Genomic DNA, 23,969 nt, shown 5'->3' on the forward strand with positions numbered 1-23,969 from the left:
ACTTTCCTTCCATCAAATGAGTGAGCGCACCCAGCTTCGTGAAATATGGCAAAATGATGTACAGTGTATCTGCAACATAGATATTTTTACCATAATCGGTAAGCCACGAACTTCATAGACTAGTTGATGGCAAAACAGTGTATCTGCAACATACATCTTTTTCCACAAATTGTGCCAACAAAAGTAGTTTGTGGTAAAAGTGTGTATGTGCAAATTATACCTTTTTATCAGTTGTCATGTCTTTTAAGTTTTAAAGGCTTGTTTCGTGGCTATTAAAAATTGAATTTGATCATAAACACAAAATGATGTATCTGCAGATACATCATTTTGCCATGATTAAACCATAGACACTAATCGATGTATCTGCAGATACACCTTTTTGCCATAAACGTAGGGCTAATGTGGACAGTTGAATATTTTGGCTATATGCTGTATCTACCTAAAAACAGTTATTGTGATGAAAACAAAAGTTAAATGTTATAAAAACTATTAAAAAAGATGAATTCAATGACATTGAATAAGAATCTAACTAAATTCAACACTGAGGGTGAGGGTGATTTTGATGAGTGAATCCGGCCAATCATGTAGTCGGAGAATAAACCAAATTTATAACGGAGATGAACTTGACTACTACTCTTTTTTCTGTCAAACATTTACAGACATGCTTTGTTTCATATTTGTTAGGATTGGTTTTGTTGGGTTGGTCCATCAAAGACTATTGCTGCTGTAATTCTGTACTTTAAATCATTTCACTGTTAAAGAGAAATAAGCTAGGGACAGTGTTTTTCCGTTACTAAAAAAATTGCCTTTTCCGTTTCAGAAAATCTTAAATTCCGTTTCAGCATATCTGAAAACAGAATTTCTCTTTCCCCATAGTCTTTGTGTACAGGAGAAAGTGACAGTTCCGTTTATATAGAAAATCGATACGCAATAGTAGCGATGTCTACATGCTCGCGCTGGTCAAAATTTGTATCTGCCACTGTTCTAACAACGCTTTAAAATCGATTTTTATTGAAGAGATTCGAGTATAAAAACTATTTGAAGAAACATAATTAACATGAATGCATCCTCACCTTTCATATTATAAGCATTATTTTATGGTAAAATGAGATTTCATCGCTCATTTGGGACTTTTGGACATCGTTTTGAGCATTTGTCGACGTTCGCCTATCCGCCATTTTGGATTTGTTGAATACCACGATCATGATATTATAACCGAACACAGAGGGCAGCAACACATGGCCGTTTTTCCGCCTATATGCGGACATGAGTGTAAACTAATTAAGATACCATTGAGTGATGGAGGGACTCAAGTGCAGTCACAATGTGTGGATTGTCATGATTGTTGTAGCGAAGTGAGATTGTGTTTTTTTCTAGTTGATATTCGTATTTCGTTGAGGAATTGGGAGTAATTTCTGTTTCTATTCTGTGCATGTTGAGAAAAAATATGTTTTCCGTTTGAAAAGCCACTTTGGCCCGAATTCACAAAGGTGGTTTTGAAAACCCACGGTTGAGTCCACGGTTTATGCAGATTTCCTGTATAAATTACGCTTAATTTAGCGCGTATCGGGCGCGTGTATAAAACATGTCCAATGCTGATGCGCGCTTTTGTCGCAGTGCGCCAAATTGACGCCTGTTACCATGGTTAGATACGCTATTTTATTCATGAGTCCACTGTTTGAAGAGTGGACTCATGAATAAAAACAGTGGACTCATGAATAAAATAGCGTTGAATACCACGGCAACAGGCGTCAATTTGGCGCACTGTGACAAAAGCGCGCATCAGGATTGGATATTTTTCATACACGCGCCCGATACGCGCTAAATTAAGCATAATTTATATAGGAAATCTGCATAAACCATGGACTCAACCGTGGGTTTTCAAAACCACCTTTGTGAATTCGGGCCTTTCTGTTTCAAAAGGCCGATTCAGTGAATTCCGTCTGTTTTCCGCGATCACAGAAAATCACTGTCCCTGAATAAGTACAGATGTGTCAAATGATCTAATCCTCCCTTTCTTCACCCCCCCCTCTCTCTCTCTCTCTCTTTCTCTCTCTTGCAGCCCATGTAAGTGATGAGAGAGCAGCTGACTTATCAACTCTATTTGATGCTGGTGGGATCCTGGGTGGAATATTAGCTGGTTTCTTATCAGACCTGGCTGACTGCAGTGCAACAGTATCTTTCGTCAGTTTAATAATAGCTGCACCTTTAGTAAGTCGATGGTATCACTAAGTTCAGTAATTGATCATACAGTTATCCATTTATTCATTTATAAGGGATACCAGTCCTTTGCAGAGATCATCTATTATTATATTCAGTGTAATTCCAAAATCAATATAAGCATTCAATGTTTAATTCCTTGTGCTTATCTGTTTTCCTTTCAGGTTTATTTATATAATGCATATGGATATATAAGTTTTACCATCAGTATAAGTAAGTATAACTTTTTTTGTTATAGGTGTATGTATATTAATGATATCTACTGAAAAAAAATATGGGTAACCAATGTAAAGGACAGAACATTTTGTAAATTTAAATAAAAAATTAGTGAAGATGATATTAAGTTATGATCCCTACTCATATTTTTGTTTTACCTTTATAACACAACTACAATAGTATAACACAAAATGTGGGGGCTGCTGTTGGAGCAGTTTCCTAAATAAAGTGGCTACTCTGGGTAAATAAAACATTTTTATTATTAAATCACCATTAAGGTGAGAGAAAGAGCATTTCTATGCAGATGCGATTCAAACAATTTCAACCAATAATAGGAAATATGCAATGGATGTTGTTTCTATTTCAGCACTAATGATGATAACAGGGTTCTTTGTAAATGGTCCATATGCTCTGATAACTACAGCAGTATCCGCTGATCTGGTGAGTCTCATTATTTTGAAGCTCTGGGAATGTTCATAGGGGTAAAAGGGTGATTCTCCCCCCCCCAAAAAAAAAAAAAAAAAAAACAATAGATGTAAAAACCCTAGAATGTTTGAAATAAGTGTCCACCTCCCCCACCCCCCCCCCCCACAATAAAAAAGGATTTTAAAAAACTATTGGCTTCAATATAAAGTGTTAAGTTTTTGAAAGGTAAGAAGAAAATACCCCAGACTCTAACATTGCCCCCCCCCCCATCCTCTTCTAAATATGGATTGCCAACAATTAAATTAGGATAACAAGGATGATGATGATGATGATCATGATGATGATCGTGATCATGATGAGGATGACGTTGATGAAAATGATGACATTGAGGATGATGATGACATTGATAACGGTAATGATGATGATGGGTGATTGAAGATCCATCATTATTATTATTATAACAGTATTAACGTATAACAATATATAATTATTTTGTCTTGTGTGAATAGGGTACACATCCATCTTTAAAAGGCAATGCAAAAGCATTGGCAACAGTGTCAGCTATCATTGATGGTACTGGGACGATAGGGGCAGCTGTAGGCCCCCTTCTCACCGGGGTTTTAAACTCTAATAATGATTCAAGTGGCTGGTATAGGGTCTTTCTTATGTTGTCTGCTGCAGAAATAATAGGTGCCTTGGTGAGTAGACATTGGCGTCATCCTTCTCTTCTCTATGCCTTCTCTTTACCTTCAAAGCCTTGCTACTCTGTCACCATCTCAATGCAATTTGATCATGAATAATTCTAGTACAGTTGATAATCGAATTGTGGAGATTACGTCATGGGTGACGTGCATGCCAATTTTAGTTGCGAATGGCGCAATCAACGGCCAAGATTTGAGGGGGGCAAAAACAATCCCCCCCCCCCCCCCCGGCTATGCAATTTCAAAATAGCCTGCGCTATATAGGGGACCATGTGTTTTGATGGGAAATATGTTAAAGAGATGCTGAATTTGTGGTCTTTAATTGACAGGTGGTCTATATATCACATTAGAGTGTATTTTTGTAATACATCACATTCATAAAGTATTTCCAAACACACATGTAGAGAGTGGCTTACTGTTCATACACATATTGAATGTTGTGACGAGATAAAAATAATAAGTAGACAAAGCAGAAAATTTAGGCCAGCTGAGCACTAGGCTGAATGAGCATTAGACTTTAGTGGATGTTTGACCAAGAGTAGCCAAGACCAAACAGTAATTAGACCAGATTGGTATGAGACCTACATGTAATACTATAAGTCTAGCCCATGTAGTCCTTAGAAGTAGACCTACTGCTGTTTCCTGTTTTACTTTAAACCAAGACATGAATATCTATGATATTTATAACTATACACGTTTGATATAAATACTTCCTGAAAGTTGGAATTTGATTGTAGTGCTGTAATATGAAACAAGTCTTTGACATTTAGGCTTGAGCAAACTTGGTGTGAAAATGTTGCTTACTGGTATATCATCACTGGACTGTATTTCAAAATTTAACAGTTTTGAGAATAGCTCAGATGAAGCTTTATTTTAAGCTCAGCGCACACTATATGATTGATTGTGATCCAAATTTCAAAGAAATTTTAATTACATTTGATTTGAACATTCCAACCAATTAAATCTTAGTGATAAGAGTTCAGAATAGGGGAAGACTACTGAGGCTTGCCGCGAAGCAAAATTCTGATTTTACTATTCCTAACATTATGCCAAACTTCAATTAAAACAATCTTACTTCTTGAAACTTTCATACTATAATGCAAAATGCTACTTGTTAAAAAAGTAGAGTTGTATCGGATCGCATAGTGTGCGCTGGACTTTCAAATAAAGTCAAAAGTAGTTTGCCAGGAAGCAGTGTTCTACATGAATAATTGAAAATTATTAGGACAGCTGAATAAAAGCCCAACAGTGGCAACCTCATAATGTCTGAAAATTTTGAAAAAGAAGGTTTTAGTAGCCCACCTAGGATGCACCTATATATAAAGTACCTATTCTTAGGCATTATGAATATAATTTGGAATGTATTTTGTTTGTTTTCAGCTGATGGTTCGGCAGGTGGTAAAAGAAATCCGGAAATGGTGTAGGAAATCCACTGTGTATCAACCGCTGAATACTGCCCCCAATGATATCGATGGGTAAGTATCTGGCCTTGTAAAACTGTGCTAGAGTAGTCATGACAAATCTGTCTTTTGAAATCATTGTCGTTATGGAGCATTGTGCTATAATGGTTCTCTTGCTTCACAATCAGAGGGTATTATATTATTACCTTGTCATTTTTTTTCGATACCGGAGTGACCATCCCTAAAAGAATCCCTCTGTCCATGCTACCTTTCTGGATGTCATGGTCAAATTCTTTCTAAAAACCTGATTATTGTGAACATACATGTAGTTTGGAATTCTTACTCAATTATTCCTACGCTTGGCTGAATACATTTTTTCAATGACTTTTCAAATACAGATATAGGTAATATAGTTCCAATGTCGGTCTGGCCACCTCCTTTTTAGATACCATCATCATCATCACTATCATGAATATTATCATCATGACCACCATGGTCACCATCATCATGGTCACCATCATCAACATCATCATCAACATCATCAATATCATCACCGTCATCATCATCATCATCATCACCATCATCAACATCATCATCACCATCATCATCACCACCATCATCATCATCACCATCATCACCATCATCATCATCACCATCCTCACCATCATCATCATCACCATCCTCACCATCACCATCATCACCATCATCAACATCATCATCATCATCATCACCATCATCAACATCATCATCACCATCATCATCACCATCATCACCATCACCATCATCAACATCATCATCATCACCATCATCATCCCCACCATCATCACCATCCTCACCACCATCCTCACCATCATCATCATCACCATCCTCACCATCATCATCACCACCATCATCACCATCATCATCACCATCCTCACCATCATCATCATCATCACCATCCTCACCACCACCAGCATCATCTTCACCATTATTATCAACATTACTATTGAACAATGTAGGCCACTAGTAACAGTTTCTCCTATTTGTATGCACTGTGCGCAACTAGTTGTTCAAAGGCGTGCAAAATGTGGCCATTATTTGGTTGCTGTACATGTACGAATGACACGTGGACTGGCGTATTCAGAATGTTTGTAGGATTGTCTCATATGTAACCAGGCACCACAAAACCCACACAAATGAAATTTTAGTTAAATAGCCCTTCTGAAAGAGGAGATTCTAAACTTTATAATGGTATATAAAACTCATGCACAATGATTTACCCTAACCCACACAAGTAAGAGAATGTTTACTACCTTGGAACACTCTTTTTGAGAAAAGGGGGATTAAACATTACTAGTCTATTGAAGAGCACTTACTCTTCCACTTCTGTGTATTATAGACAAAAGGAAGATCAAAAATCAATAGAATTTGAATGAATTATCAGCTGGCCCCCAAAGTTCACTTCCTGTCCATTATTTTGAACAAGTATCAATGTTAGAAGTTATCCTGTTTTATATAATAGGGGTTCAAAGAGAGATGAATATTTCAGGTTTTCGTGAAAACAAAACATGATTACAATTAACTCAAAAGGACAAAAATAGGTCTAATAAAAACACTCACAATTACACTTTAGGGTTGACTGGAACATCCAAATTTTTACAGTAAATAGGGGAGAGTATATGGGAGAGTAGCCTATACTCTTTCAGAAAACACCAAAATCTGAAATTTGAACATTCTGACCAAAATACTCTTAATTAGTTCCAATTGAAAATCTCACAGTGCAATTTTTTTGTGGGTTTTGTGGTGCTGGGTAACATATAGCATCTAGAGGATAGGCAGGTTATTACTTTGACCAATCATTCACTGAACATCTTATCAGGTGTTTGTATCATCCCTTTTCAATTATTAACGGTCTCCTGTCTCGTATGCCATCAACTTTTTCACTCCTCACCACCCCCCCCCCTGTATACGACATAGTCTTACACTTTTTCCAATAGAGTTCCAATATTTTGAAATGTCACTATCAGTCAGTACTCGCACTCCCTTTTATGTTCATCAGTCAACTTCTTGAATACTTCAAATCCCTGTATGTTATTTCATCCAGTATTAAATGTAATGGTTATTGTTACTTTTCCTTGATTTGATTTGTATGTCATATATATATATATATACAATTATATAAAAGTAATATATATATATATAGTGTGTGATGATAAGTTTACTTCTACCAATCGCTGTTGAGTTGTGAATATTAAACATAATGAGATGAGGCGAGGCCAACTCAACAGATGACGCAGGACATATATATATATATATAAATTTTGTGCTAGTAATTTTTGAAAATTATTTTAAAGCGCTTTGAAATGCTTAGTAAAAGCTCTATATAATTATACAGGGGAACACTATCCATGGGAGACAGGTATATATATGGTCTTTATAGACGGCTAATGATTGTGATGCAAGTTTCAAGAGATGAAATGATCTCAGGGGGAAACCCAAACTATGCTCTTAATGTACAGGTGGTCTTTCTATACATTGCTAGACTACTCTGAAAATCACTACTTCATTTTGTTTTCCTCTATACCCTTTCCTCTTCTTATTTGATTCAATGCTTGCCAGTTCTTCGATGCAACTAGAGGAATCAGGGTAATTCATTGCAAAATAGGGCTGATAACTTTATGTACCATGGGGTCAAAAGAAAGTTAAAGGGGAATCCAACCCAAATAAAAACTTGTTTTTATAAGGAAAAGAAAAATCAGACAAGTTGATAGGTGAAAGTTTAAACAATATTGGACAAACATCAAGAAAGTTATGAATTGTTAAAAGTTGTAAATATTGGTAATCACTATACCCATGGAGACTTCAAATTGGCCTCATATGGGATGTCATAGTGATGTAAGGCAAGGACTACTCTTCCATGTACTCCAATACATATTATGGCTAAAATGTCATTTTTCCCAAAAGTTTTATTTCAAATTATATTTTTCTTTCATGAGGATATAAAAACAATATACCACCTGGGTTATATTTAGATTACTGCCCCAGGGGAATGGATACTTAGGAGAAAACCACAAATCCCTGATAATAAAGTACATGGCCTATGGGAAAGTTGTCCTTGCCCCTTGTCATAATTTACTTACCAGTTGCCAATTTTGAAATCTACATAGTATTAGTGATCTCAATTTTAAATCAGCTATAACTTTCTTATCGCTTGTCTGATTTCTTTCAAACTTTCACCATTCTGTTTAATTTATTTTTCTGCTTCCCAACACAACATTTTATGGCCAAGGCTGGATTCCCCTTTAACACTTTAATACAGGCCTGCCTATATTCTGAATTCTGGTTTGATAAACCTTTGGGCTAAACTTGTGGTTTAACAATGGGCAGCCAATAATGACTTGATTTATCAGCTCATTTGACGCTCAAACCATTCACCATCCCTAGTCAGGTGAAGGTCCTCTTTCCAAGCAATAATAATACACTGCCTCAAGCTTGCTTATCTGTGTAGATGACCTATACAGTGCGTATCAAAAAAAAGTTTACACTTTGAAAAAACCCTGTAAAATTATACATTTGTAATATCCTGAAGATTTTTCCACATTTTAACATTGGTACAGATCCATTTAATCAAATGACGAAATAACAGTCGAAAAATATTTTCGCTTGAGTGAGCACCACTTACTTTTGAAAAGCTAGTGAAAAATGATTTGCGCAGAACTTTGAAAATAGTTATGCGAATAAAAGTAGACCTTAATCATGAAGAACACATAGAATTTAGATATTAAAATTGATATCTATAAAAGATTATTATTAAAAGATATCTTTTACCTTTTTTTGACTTGTTTCCTTGCCCAAAACACTTTGAAGAGAGCATTTCACCCCACCCCTTTACCCCACACACTGAGGCAATCGTGACGATATTTGCTTTACACTGAGCTGTAATTTACATGGAATGGCTTAAGCTTGATTTTCATTTTTTTAATCATTGCCAAGCTTTGGAAAAGTGTGGAGAAACAAGTATTAAATGAAAAATGAAATGTAAACCCACTTTCAATGATAAAAACTTAGTGAAATAATGCTGGAGATGTCTGATATAAACTTTTGTTCAGATTCAGTTATGTCCTCAGATCCAGCTGGCACAAAAAGGGTAAATAAAGGTTGTGCTTACTAAGTGTTGAAATTTCAACTTGGGTGGCAAAATTGTTACAAAATGCTTGAATGTATCTGTCTTATTTCAACTGACTAAAAGTGCAAGGGAAATGTATGAGAAATGTTTCGCAGGGTAAGTTTGATTTCGCCGTTTCCCCTTAACACAGCGTGAAAACGAGCATTTCTGCGCAAACAGATTTCTGCGAGCTTTACAAAAGTGGACAGTGCTCACTCAAGTGTAACATTCTGACAAAACCTTTACTTTCATTGGATAGATGAGACCCAAACCCAAGAATATATGTGAAAAAGTTACCCACATGTTGTATATTTTTTTATTCCCAGGGCTTTTTCAAAGTGTAAACTTTTTTTTGATACGCACTGTAGTGTGATCATTTTCAGCTTTATAGATTAAATGATTTCACAGAGTTACGTATATGTGAATGAACCAAATCTAGATTTATGATGATATTGGGACAATTAGCCTTAACTTTAAAGACTTTCTCATCAAATCATTGTTTGCTGCCGCTACATATTTAGCTTAAAAAGGAAATCTATTCTGATTTTTTTTTTCAACAGGCATAAATAGTCATGAAATTATTAGGAATATGCATGAAAAAAAATAATTAAACCATGGATTCAAAACCAGCTTTGTGAAATTGGGCTTATGAATTTTGGAATATGAATTCCTTAATCTTACAGGGTACCTGTATTCATATGAAACTGGTGAAACGTAGGTCTCTCTTTATAGGGCTGCTAAATTTTGAGTGTACAGTACATGTAATTTGGGGGATAAATATATTCACTTTTATTTGGCTTGGGTTTGTTAACAGAGGGGGAATTCTTGAGGTATAGTCTTGGAGTATATTGACCAGGGGTGGTATCACAAAGCATATTGAGTGATCATACAGATGATTTGTCCACTTGATTGTATATAATGAACAGTGAAATCAAGCATCATACTCAAATTACTAAGTTCTGAGTTAATGTCACTGGGAGTATTTCATAAAGCTATAAATTCAAATCCAGAACAAATAACATAATTTGGGAAAATAACGAAACAGTTTTTTTTTCATTTCTTTGATTTAGCATCTTTTGGAGTTGAAATACAATAAGTACATATTGATTAATACTGTTAACATACATGTACAGAACAATCGGTAGATTGGCTTAGCCGGGGTAAGATATATATATAGGAGCAGATTGAGAACCTAATAAGGTGGATATGTGCACTATACAAATATCCTACATTATTACATTTGATTGTTTTTAATTTGCAAAAAAACTTTATGAAATGTGCCCCGTGGTTCAATATCAAGTTATTACCCTTTTGAAGAGGTTTTACTAACCATCATTGACAAGTCCTTATAATAGGACTCATAGTTCTTGGTCTATTTTCTACAATACATTGCTTTCTATTTTAAAATAAGTCGCTTTACACTGTTCTTATTTAATTGATTTACTCCAAATAAAATATTTTTTCATGGTTTTCTCAATTTCCAGCATTCTAGAAACCTCTAATTTGTTTGTATATTGTGTGTTATTCAGTTGTGAGATAAAATTCTTTGTTCTCTACAGGCTTCACCCCCCCCCCCCCCTTACAGTAACTGTGAACAAAAATTACCATCAAATTGTGATTGTATGCGTGTTCAGCCCCCCCCCCCTTGGAATTGTTTTGTATCCACTCTCTAATCATTATAGTTATTATCTCCTCTCTTACATGTATCTATCTATATATGTGTTCATTATCAGTTACAATATACTTCATTGTATAGCAGATCATTAGGTATCAAATAAATCTATTCTGAATCATTGTGGGAATTAAGTCAAAGTGAATGATTTTGAAAATGGTAGAACCTGATTTGAGTCATGATATTAGGTAATTGCTTCATCACCTTGTTATGTTATTAATATTGTTATTAATTGACTCTTATCAAGGCTTTGCTACATGTATTTGTTTGGTCCTTCCTGACCTAATGTACTTTACCTTTATTGTGGCATGCTGTATGGTGTCTACATATTCAAACTTCTATTCTTTTTCAATATTATTATCTTATTAATTTTTAAGAAGGAATTTCGTTGAAAAGTTTATCTTACCCATATCAAATGTTAGTCATAGGACATGTTTGGTGTTTTTATTTGTTTGTTTATTTGGTGGGTTGGGGGTCAATTCTTGTTAACAAAAACTCCATGTTAATATTTTTGGACAGAAGGCTGGGAAAGACTAACAACACTTCTTTTTAAATACAATTATAGCATGCACAAGAATTTTTTATGTGATTTTTTTTGGCTGAGTTTTGTCACCTAATACATGTCACCACGTGCCTTCCTTCCATTTTTGTCAATGATAGAGAGACACTTTTCAATAGATAATACTGTAAGTAACACAAGAAGAAGGGGGCGAGATCGTGGGGGAGACGGTGATAAAGGGTGGGTCCTGATGATAAAGAACGATGAAGAAAGTTGGTTTAAGAGAGTGATGAGGCTCAGCTATGTCACCAGTCTCATTGATAATAGTACATCACTAAATACTATGGATGAATATATATAGAGCAGTGACAGTGTTATGTCTATGAAAGTTCAGTCTCTCTCTCAGGACCCATGAAGATTTAGCTTATATTAACAGGACTAGTTTGGCAGAGAAACGCTGTGTGATTAAGAAGGCTGGCTAGGCAGAGTCAGCAAACACAAGATCTCACACATGGGACTAGAGAAAAGTAAACGCAATTCCTTGGCAGAAAAGCTTGAAAATTCCTTTCAAAATGCTTCTTTTATGATAAAACCAAAATGTAAAATAACCAATCCAGATGTATTTTGAAATGTTGACAAAATAACAACTGCTGAGTGAAAGAGGATTTTTTTTTATTCACCTTAATATATGTGCAATTATAAATTGCCTTTTCTACTTTCCTTTCTGAATACTTTCTGGGATTCAAAAGATATTTGTAACATTAATACCAGGTAATTATGCTTCTCTCTTTAAACAGTATGGCCCGTATTCTGAAGTCGGGTTTAACTTAAACTCAGGTTTAAAGTAGTGGTTTAAGTATGGGAGGCCAAAAGTATCAAAATTTGTATTAAGTTGTATGTTTCTTATATTTACTGTGCTCTTGCCTGATTCATCAATGGTGAAGACAATCATCTAGTTATACTTCCTACACAATTATGAATGATTTGAGAGCCGATTGAGCTGAAGTATGATATCTCTACTGTTAGTGATTATGTAACAATTGGCTGTCCATACTTAAACCACAACTTTAAACCTGAGTTTAAGTTAAACCCGACTTCAGAATACGGGCCTATGTGTTCAGTATTTCTGATGCATGTGTGTTAACTTGTTTTGATATTAAGTTTGCATGCTATTTCTATTGAAACAGATCTGGGTGATAGACTTCAGATATTGGATCATTTTAAATCCATACATATTTTATTGGTCCAAATGATATCTGAAATAGAAATACTCCCAAAAATTTGTTTTTGCCAGATCGATGTAGCTCTATCCATGGAATCGTTTTAAGTGATCAAATAAAATCTATCTATATGCTGAACAATAATGAAAATTTTAACAAAAGTTATCTCCTATGATTAATACCAGACCAGGGGCGTGGCTCACGGCTTAGTAGCCAATCACAATCAAGGTTTACCATAATGGCAAATATACCATAACGATCTAACTGTCATCTGTTGGTAAGAATTCTTACTGAACCTTGCCTATATTATGGGCTTTGATTAGTAATAGTAGTGGATTAGAACCCACCAATGGAATCACATTAATCATTGTTTAAAACAAAGTTGGCATTTTCATTGAAAAAAAGTTTAAATATAGCTTGATTTTCAGACAATAAGAAACATACATACAGGATTAATTCCTTGAATGCATGAGCGCTGAAAGACAGCTCGAGCTAAAGCTGGGGTAATAATAATGATAACATCGCGCCTCGGAATAGAATATTTCTAGATAGATGGCGCTATATAAATGCCTATTATTATTATTATTATTACATTTGAGACTAGCCCCCGATTTTAGTCATTTTCTTGAGAGAAAATCTTCCTACAAATTATGAGGATGTGAATATTTTGTGACATCTATATGTTCATAATGTTCTGTTTTAACTGGATATGTGTCTGTGTGTGTGGGTTTTGTTGTTGTTGTATTCTTCATGGCCATCATGTGTTCCAAATGATAGGAATATATATCAAGATTTCTATGCAATATTTTTGAAATGCTGCCATGCTTATGTCACAATGATTACATGTGAGCCACAATCGGGGTAATCCTACAAGTATAGCATACCTCCCCCCCCCCCCTCCACTTGGGATGCTGAGATTAGGTTTAATACAGCTTCTGGTATTGTTCATTTTGCTTCATTCGCAGTGTTTGTTTTGCTTTTAATAGAGATTACATTGTGGTCATTTTTAATGCAGTTAGCCTTTCTTCATTTAAGAAAAAAGTATCAGAAAAGTCCAGTGTTTTTCAAATCTTCATTAAAAAAAAGGATTGTATGCTTAAAGCAATTCTCTGCACAGTTTCCTACGTATTTCAAAAATTCAATGCTTTTAGATGAAGAATCCAAACGTATATGAAGACGAAACGTAGCAGATTTTTTTAACACAGGAAGTCATGATTACATATTCATTGAATTCCTTTTTTTTTCAAAAAGATGTCAGTGTAATTCTTGCAATTTACTCATGATTATTTGTAATAGCTTATTTCACACTTTTTATTAAATGTGTTTTTATGTGATATGTAGTATGGACTTCAAGAAAAATTTTCATTCTTTATTTTGTGTTGTGTTTTCTTTTTCAGTTTATTTTTGTTCTTTTTTGCTAACTATGCACCTCATTGTTTTAAATTTCCTCTGTTGATTTTGATCAAACTTTCATTTATTGGAACCGAATGTTATAAGTACATGTATAACAATTATATCGCCAGACCTGGGCAATTATAAAAATGATAGTGATGATGATGATGATTATAATAATGAAACTAATAATGATCATTTATAGAATTCGTATCAGTAATGATAACTATTGGTTTAAAAAAAAGCAAAAAATCTGACAGATTGTTTTTTCAATATTGAAAAAAAAATTCTAATATTGTCCTTTAAAACTTTGTTGGTCTTGTATTTTATTATACCTGTAGATTTGATTTCATTATTTTTTATATGCATGGGGGTCTGGCTTTTTCTGTAACCCATCTGAATATTTCCTATCTAGCTTATGTCACATTTCAATCTTAAAGGAGAATGAAACTCTTGGAGCAAGTTAGCTTTTGTGAAAGCAGAAAAATCAAAAAATAAGATCAACAAAAGTTTGAGTAAAATAGGACTAGCAATAAAAGAGTTATGAGCATTTGAATGTCGAGATCACTAATGCTATGGAGATCCTCCCATTGGCAATGCGACCAAGATCTGTGATGTCACACACGTACAACTCTCCCATTTGGACACTGAAAATATACCCCTAAACATTTCTTTTTGCTCATTCTAATCATATGACAAACGATTCATCAATGATATAATGTTGTGAAACCTCTGTACTTGTCATCTCATAAAGAGAACACCTCACCTTGTGATAGACTCTATAAAGTGAGAATATAAGTGAAATAAGTACTAAAGTAATGAGGGAGTTGTACGTGTGTGATATCACAGATCTTGGTCGCATTGCCGATGGGAGGATCTACATGGCATTAGTGATCTCAATATTCAACTGCTCATAACTTTCTTATTATTCATTCAATCTTCCTCAAACTTTCAACAATATGTTTCTTTGATTTTTCTCTTTTATATGGATTCAGCTGGTTTCAAGGGTTTCATTCTCCTTTAATCCTCTTTATACTCAGGTTGTGGTTTCTTTGTAGTTACTGTAGGAGAACACTTTTCACAAAGTCACTTTCAAGTATTCAGCTCTGAACTGATTTCAGTTTTTATTACATCATAAAAATGAGTTGCTCTTTATAAACCTGTCTTAATGGAACTTGCTGTAGGTGAAATATGATTTCTAAAAGTTTGATACCATTAAGAAATTAAGTTTAGTTACCAATTAAAGTCAAATTACTCAAACTTTTTCACTCCTTGGCTTTTATACAAGTATTTTGGTCTGAACTCTGAACAATGTGAAGCTCTCCTATTTGATCAAGACAAAATTGTTAAATACTCTTAGTCAAATCTGAAAACAAATAATTGATCATAAAGCATATTTGTAATATTGAAAAGAAAAAAAAATACATTAATTTGGTGAGCTTTAATTCTGAATAAAATTGATTAAATTTAAATGTATGTACTGTTTTGAAATGCTCTTATTTTGGGGCTGAAGGGCTGAAATTGCTAGTGATTGTTCTTTTAAATACTAGTACTCCTTGATTTTAATCTATGATTTTTATTATCTTTATAATTTCCATTTTAGTTATTATAGCACCTTTTTTGTTCTCTCTCTCTCTCTTTCTCATCCGGCTACTCTGTCCTATCTTTCTCTAACTCACAGACGGAAGACTCCGCCCCTCTCATACTCCACATTTCCCTCTCAAACAGGAATAGCGCCCTCAATGCAGAGACCCAGTTAGGCCCTGATTTTAGTCCCACAGAGATTCTTAAGTGAGATTCACTTGTAAGTCATCATACATGTAAAGCCAAGATTCAGAGTTTGACTGTGTTCATGTAAATGTCAACCTTTACTAGTAGCTACATTTGTTACATCTACAGTGTACATTTAAATGTCAGTTGGTATACATATATAGATTAGTATTTTTCTCTTTTGTATAGATGTAATGCCTATATCACCTGTGTAACCAATAATTTGTTAAGTTCTAGTTAGTGAAACTATTGTGTTTGTTCCATTTGTCTTACAGGTATTTTGATGATATACAGTACATACATATATGCATTCAAATTAACAACATATGGATTCAGTATTTATAGCCAGCTCTTTAACACTCTTAAATCCCTCTGAAATAGAGAAAAAGTATGAAATTTGGGTCACTAAACCGAGTAAACCCTATTGTAGGGCAATTCAAATGGTGGTTAGATATTTTCACACAAAATCCTCCCCCCCCCTTCTTGTTTATTTTGTAAGAATTTATAGGAGTAAAATGTCAACCTTAACCAAATTTTTGATGAAAAGAAAACCCTATAAATATATAGACTGAGTGTATTGGTGACAGAATACTGCACACTTGAAATTAATTGTTTTGTATCTCTAGACTTTAATATCCCTAAAAGGACTGAAAGCCCTATGCCCCCCCCCCCCACCTGTAGTAACTCTGAAATTGCCCGTCCTTTTGGTGGATAAGCTAACATTTCTAACACCTACTCCTCATCATATACAGTGCTCACAGTTTTTAACTTTATTATTTTAAACAAGGCCTATTTGATCCAGTAACATCTATCAAATATCTAGGTGTATGAAGTTAAAATATGTGGCTTAGACACATTGTATAACTAATTGCTGGATAGATGTTTCTGTGCTGTCGGTTGTTATTGTTTCTGTTCTATGAAGGAATCTACTTGATTTCTTATAATGAGGATATACTCCCATTGGTATTAGTATCACATGACCAAACTCTTTGGTCATGTGATACTTATAATGAGGATATACAGTGTACTCCCATGAATAAGTATCACATGACCAAATTCTTTGGTCATGTTTTCAAGTTAATAAAGATTCTACCAGAAAAAAAAAACTTGATCTATTAAATCTCCTAGTTGATGCATGCACAGTTGTTTCAATCACCAATTACGTCATAAAAGGAGCATCCACCAAGCAAAACAAAAGCTTTTTATAACTGGAATCATGAATGTGACCATTTTGTACCCTCAGTACATGAAAATCTGAATATTGTTCTCACAATACATATTTATTTTCAAATTCATATTAACCACATCTAATCATCATCATACATTTTGGCTTAGCTTTATTCAATTCATTGTGTTCTAAACTCTATTTTAATGGTTTAACAATTATTTCATATCGCTTAGATATGCCTGCCAGATCCTGAAATGTGTATCACGATAATGCCACACATTTTTTAACGTTCTCTCATAATCAAATTGGAATTTTATTTAAAAGATTTTTTATATCGATGTTCTCTTTTTATGAAACAAAGTAACAAAAAAGTGTTCAGTGCTTGAATAAACACTAAATTTATTCATTCAGAATGTCATGATGTAACCACCCCCCTTGTCTTCTATGTTTTCTTCCTCTTCCTCTTTTTATTCCATTCTTTCTCTTCTTTTCCTTCTTTTACTTCGGATCCTCTTACTCTTCCTCCTCTTCCCCATTTATCTTTCTCCATATTAATTCCATAATTTTTCCGACCCCCAATACGTAGGACCTTCATGAAATTTTCTGTCTTTGATTCCTTGTTCTTCTAACAGTCTGTAATGTTTTTAAGAGACTATGACTTGGTCATTTTATGAAGTAAAGTAAGACTTGAGCAAAATGGGGTCGGACGCACAAAAGGTTGATCATTTTATGGAATTGCTCTCCTTTGTCTTCATGCCCTCTTTCCCCTCCTTCCTTTTTCTCTTCTTTTCTTCTGCTCACCCCCCCCCCTAAATTTACTTCATGGGCTTTGTTTTAACTCATTTTTCTATCTCTCTCTCTTCTTTATTTTCTGGTCTTTGTATTTCTCTTTACATCAAAACAAACATTGCAGAATATATATTCACTACATGTCTACTTGGTATTTGTCATTTTAACATGATTTTATGCAATCCGTTTTATTCTTTGTACAAATTCCACAGATCAACAATCATATACTATTTTTCCTTTTTACACCAGCTTATTTGAAGTTTGTTTCTTTTATTAAATTCATTGCTTCCAAGCCTTCTTGCTCTATGATCATTGCATCCCTCTCTCTCTCACTATCTCATGCAGATCACATGATGATGATTGACCTTACATTACACCCTAGAACACCTGACAAGTATAACCAACATGGATGCTGCCATACATGTATTACTCATCTCACTCCACCATGATTTTAAAACCTACAAATTGTATTTTTAAACCCATATTCCATGAGTCTGGTGACCACAAATTTATAGGAGTACTTGGAAACAATGCAACCAGGCTATGTAAATGTTGCATGTTATTATTATTGTAGGGGTTGGTATAGTTGAATACTAGTCTTAAAATGATTCAGTACTCAAACTCTTTTAATTTGAATCAATTTTGTTGACATACAGATAGTATTTGTATGACACAAGATAATACCTGTACAACATGAGATAGTATTGGTATTACATTAGATAGTATTAACTGTATGACATCAGTGGTATTCAGGTAAACACTTGTCATATGTGGTATGATTTTCTACTATATATTTATGTTAACAGGAGTTGATTCTTTAATGACCAACAATGGTAATATTATACCAAATAAAGACCGTAGCCTACTGTGTTTTGTCTGTCCATAAATAAATCATATAAGGGAGCTTTTCATGAAACGACTTGTCAAATGAATATCTGACTCAGCCAATTAAAATTAAGGAAAGTTGTCAGCTCTGTCACCTTGTCAGACATTAAATATTAATAGAATGCTCACCAAGGCCCTGTTGCTAAAGTTACTATTCTAGTAACTTTGCCATCCAATGATAACTACTAGATGTTAACACTGATTAACATTCAATAAAAATGGAGGATTCCATGCGAGTTAACATTGGATTGGTAAACTATGCAACAGGACAGTGGTATGACATGAAAGAACTGTCGTGTGCCTGGAAAGTATTAGGCCAGCTTATGCTGATATATGTCAGGCAAGGCTTTATGTCAGTTAATTATATTTCTTGATTTCCAGAATTCCTGATATCTAGAATTGACATTTTTATCCTTTCAAATTGATTTCTGTATACTAGTATCAAGAAATAAGATGTTGAAGTAATTTCCAGATGATTTACTCTCTAACTATATCAACTTGACTTGTTAAATCACCCAGTTATGGCATCCCCTGCTGAATTTGTATTGTCTTGATTTTAATCGACACATATACAATTTGCTATTTTTTGGTAGATATATATTTATTTTAGAAAAAATGAGTATTGTATTAAGTCATTGTTATGTTATATCAATATTATTGTTATCATCAAATAGTGATATTTAGTATGGTGCAATGATAATATAGATTGTCATACTCAGGTCATCTAGCCAATGAATTTAAAATCGTAATTTGAATGATGATTCCAGTGAAAAATAAGGCAAATGACAAATTTTTAGCACGTGTGAAACCAAACTAAAACGTAATTAGAATCAGAAATGCTAATCACAGTCACAAATTCAAATTCTACTCCAGAGGGGAATTCTAGTTCCATTCAATCACAGTTTTCACGTGAGCATGTGAAAGGTCCGATGATTCTAAAGACGAATTGCAGACCCTTAGTATGTTTCATTAATTCTGTTTCTTGAAATTAAAAAAAATTGATTTTCTTTATCAACCATTAGTATCAAGAATTGAATGCTTGATATAAGGAAAAGGTATTAATTGATAAAACAGCTTGCCATACGTATGTTAGTACCCCCACACTGGCTAAACCATCCGTACATGTACAGTGGTGCTAACAAGTTAGTGAACCCCACCAGAAAATGCACTCCTTCATGCTGAGTGTTGAAGTAGACAGCAACACTACAAAGTCTGGTAAACCCAGAAAAACAAACTTTATTGAATGTAATATTGTATCACCTGACTTCACAATTAAATATCTAAAACATGGCAGAATTTGAAAACTTCTAAAAGTGTTCAATTTCTGATGAGATTCACTAGCTTTTTAGCACCACTGTACATGTATGTGATGCCCCCCCCCCCCCCCCCCCCCCCCCCCCCCCCCCCCGTAAACGGATGCTCCAGACTAAAGATATTTATATCTGAATAAATAGAGTAAAATTCACAGAGCAAAATGCTGAAAATCGGATAACAAATAACAAAGTTAATGAATTTTAAAGATTTTAAAGAATGAATATTCATTACGTGGTCTGATTATGTCATATCCTCATTTTTCTTTTTCTTATGTTATTACATGAAATCATCATTGTTTCATTTGTTCATACATGTGTAAATGATAATGAAATTATGATGAAATAAGTTGCAGCAAGAAATTACTAATGCACTCAATCAGTTGTCAATCCAATTGATTTAGTTCTTGGTAGGAAAATTTTGAATAAACCTAATTTTATATAATAAACTACAAAAGAACAAATGGGGATATGACATCATCAGCCGAGCTGACCTGATGAATATTCATGAAGACATGCCTAGAATTATTTCACCAGAATAATGCATATCTTTAGATTTAGATAAAATTTTCAGCATTTTGCTCTGAATTTTACTCGGTTTAGTTAGATTTTAATATCTTCAGTCGGGAGCATCCCTTTAAGTCATATACTAGTACTAGTAGTCATCTTCAATCAAGTTTGAATCTGCTGCATGGAAAAAGATTGAAGAAACACTCTTTAGTAGGACAAAAAAAAATAATAGTTTGGGGTTTTTTAATTGAAAGTTACTTCATAATCCAATATTTCTAGCATTGTTAAAGTTGAAATCTCATTCTCATATCATATGATTTGAATTCTAGCTTTGTTGTATGAGGTGAATCTGTTGTATAATGAAAAACAGAAAGAAGGCTCTTTAATGGCATTATATCAGTGAAGGCAATTTTTGTGTTAGGGGGCTGTTTCATAAAGCTGATCGTAAGTTAAGAGCAACTTTAAGAACGACTGGTGATCCTTTCTTGTGGTAAGTGATATTCACCATTAAATGTTCATTGGTGATTATTTAGAGCATAAGATAGGTTCACCAGTCGTTCTTAAAGTGGCTCTTAACTTACGAACAGCTTTAAGAATCACCCACAGGTATCTTAGCAATATATGGTTCGTTGTATTTTAGATTTGTTATTTTCATGTTCTGTGTACCAAAGTGGGAATGTTGATGATGGTGAACCCTCAAAAAGTTTGTTATTAATGATAAATATTGTGGTTGTGTTTTCCTAACAATGCTGGATTCATAACAATGTATAGATTATGAGTAATAGAGTCATAATACTTTTTATGTTTCTAATGTATATACTATATGATAATTTCATTTTCCATTTTTTATTTTATGTTAATTTCTTGTGCAATTAAGTGATAAAATTAAGGAACACGATATAACATGTACAACGTATCTATTTATTTTCTAGGTTAGTTTTTTTTTATATATATTACACCATAATAATCTAATATGACAGTATTAAGACTTCAAAGACTAATTATAAAAATGTGTTTGTGTTGCAAGTTAACAACACCAAATTATTCACAGTTGAATATTTAATTTTCATTTGAAAAAAATAAACAAAAGGATAATGATCAGTTTCATTTTATCTACACCATTAATTTATTAGTTATCTTTCTTTCATATCATCTCTGTTGAAAGATATCTAATACAAAATTTAATAATCCTAGCGTTTTTTCAGATAATGGCATTGTTCATAAAGCTAAGATTGGTCAAACAGTGCCAGTTACCATGATAACAATCAGAGACAAATGCTTCTCAGCCAATAAAAACCATTGATGTTACAGACATTTTCAGAACTGACAAGTTTCTGAAATGGTGACAGGGTACGCAATAAATACAGTGTTTGTAAAACTATATCAGTCTCTGTTGTGAGAGGAACACACCAAGTATGTTAGACCAGTGTTAATATCATGGTGTTAGTTGAACACCATTTGGTGTTATGATGAAACATGAAGGTGGTTCCCTCAGAAAAAAGACAAGTGCTCTTAACACTATAGTATTTACAGTAAGAGGAGTGTGTCATGAAGAATCTACAGGGGAGCGTTTCATGAAAGGACTTGTCAGACATTTTATTCGACAAGTACCGTTTTATCCAACAGTTACCATTATAAAATTGACTCTCAGCCACTCATCAAGAAAAGTTGTCAGACCTGACTACTTATCGGACGAAAATGTAAATGAAGCGCTCCCCAGGTATACTTAGGGCCCATTTCATAAAGACTTACATCATTTGCCATTATTGTAACTTCCCTGGTAGATGCCATAATGACGTAACTCTTTTAAGAAATGGGTCTCAGATGAAGTTATTTCCTTGGCTTAAAACATGAGCACAAAAATATCTCATGGATTTGATCTCCAATGAAGGCCAGATTTTTCATCTGCCATAGCATTGATTCCCGTCTATTCTCTGGACATCAAGGCAGTACTGAACAAACAGACTGAGGCGATTTTTTTTTCCTTTAATTTAAGATATGAAATATATAGAAAATGTGTTTATTATTGCAACCTTGATTATGACACAAATGGAAAGAATTATTTTGCTACTCTAATGCAAATATTGGTAAACCCTGTTATGAATAAAATAAAATCTATATATATTAAGATCAATTTCATTTTTATAAGTGTGCAAATTATGTGTAATACTCTGTGTGTTTGATATTATAATAAGAACATGATATATTCACGTAACATTTAAAGATAAATGCCAGTTGTGGTAATGATCTCAAAATGAGTTTGAACAGAATCCAATAAAAAGACCAACCAAGTGGATGATTTCACAAAGATATAAGTTTATTTCAATATACCAGACCAAGATCTATGATGGTAGCATAAAAGCATTTAACATTGATTTTAAAGACCATCTCATGAAATGATTGTTTGCTGCAATGACTTTTTTACCTTTAATGCTGCTAAATTCTTCCCCTCCCATGACTTTCTCCTATCTCTCTTTCCTGTACATTCACTCGTCACCCCATCCCTCCCTATCCGCTCCCCATAAAATGAAAGCAACTGCCTTAATTAGCAAGCAAGTTTATTGTATTTGTTCCATCTCCAAACAATTACAATCAAAGAAAATGAACAATTTTCACAAAATGACAAATAAATCGAATAAACAAATCACAAATCAAACATAATATGGGGAAAACATGCTTTGAAGAGAAAGACATCAACAATTCACAATCTAGTATGGTATCTGACTCATGAATGAAAATAGAACTCCCATTTTTCACAGTTCAATTTTCCTTTGGCAATGTGACTTCGAATTGAGAATTTAAAGTAAGACACACATAGCAAAGCTGCAGTGATTCGAGGGGAGAGAGAGATATATAACAGAGATTATGATAAGGGGAGAGAGAGCTTCAGAGAAAATAGAGATCAGAGCAGAAAAAATGAGAGTTCTACATGGCCCTGGGAAATTGGGGGGGGGTGGTGCTGAAGGCTGAAGCACCCCCAATATTCTAGGGGTACTGCGTGCATATAGGTGTGAAAAATTTGATCCAAATATGACCTTCATTTTTTAGTAAACCCCTTTTTTCAATTTTTTCGGGACTAAAGTGACCTCCATTTAGTAATGAGAACCTTTTTTTTTTTTTTGGCTTAATTTTCAAATTTACATCAGTATCGACCCCGGCCAACTCCAAAAATCGCTCCCATGCAGGGCCTGTATGATCGGTAGAGCGGGGGTTTCGGATTCCGGTGACCCGGGTTCGATTCCCAAGTGGTGCCCTTCCCTTTGGTAAGGCATTTATCCTCATTACCAGGTCCCTCAGAGAGGACCTTAAGCCGTTGGTCGATCCCTGGTTGCTTGCTCGCATGCATTCGTGCTTTCTTAGCAGTCAGGTAAAAAACGTCGGTATAACATGATTTGTCTTGTCTTTCCGTTAATGCCCACAATCATATTGATTATTATGATTTAACATGTTTTGAACATTTTTTTTGAGAAACTGAGATCGAAAGTCCTCGAGAGCAGTGAAAATGAAACAGAGTAAAACATTTATTTTTTTGACCCCCCCCCCCCCCCCTCCAATCCCCCTCATCTAGTCTGCTGGGCAAACCCTTCACTCAGCAAGTTTTGTATGTGGTACTAGTCTTTGCGTGGAGGCACACTTATTGATCAAAT

The 23,969-nt window shown here is 34.2% G+C and overlaps 1 protein-coding gene across 3 annotated transcripts in view; it reads left to right on the forward strand.

The window, feature by feature from the left end:
- Positions 1–19,487, forward strand: part of LOC129266108 (glucose-6-phosphate exchanger SLC37A2-like) — a 41,937-nt gene extending 22,450 nt beyond the window's left edge. Inside the window, exons 10-17 of one of the 3 annotated variants that reach the window (XR_010294505.1) lie at positions 2,063–2,211; positions 2,385–2,433; positions 2,804–2,877; positions 3,372–3,560; positions 4,944–5,038; positions 12,028–12,049; positions 15,572–15,694; positions 17,963–19,487. Coding sequence is in view for 2 of the 3 variants with exons in the window: in XM_064103968.1 (XP_063960038.1) it covers positions 2,063–2,211; positions 2,385–2,433; positions 2,804–2,877; positions 3,372–3,560; positions 4,944–5,038; positions 7,562–7,588; positions 15,572–15,650 (662 nt within the window). In the remaining variant the exon portion in view is untranslated. Of the gene's footprint in view, positions 1–2,062; positions 2,212–2,384; positions 2,434–2,803; positions 2,878–3,371; positions 3,561–4,943; positions 5,039–7,561; positions 7,589–12,027; positions 12,050–15,571; positions 15,695–17,962 lie in introns of those variants that run through there. The other 2 variants (XM_064103968.1, XM_064103969.1) reach the window with 2 other exon arrangements.
- Positions 19,488–23,969: the final 4,482 nt, after the last annotated feature.

This window comes from Lytechinus pictus, chromosome 8 (assembly GCF_037042905.1).
Source record: "Lytechinus pictus isolate F3 Inbred chromosome 8, Lp3.0, whole genome shotgun sequence".
NCBI classification, from domain to species: Eukaryota; Metazoa; Echinodermata; class Echinoidea; order Temnopleuroida; family Toxopneustidae; genus Lytechinus; species Lytechinus pictus.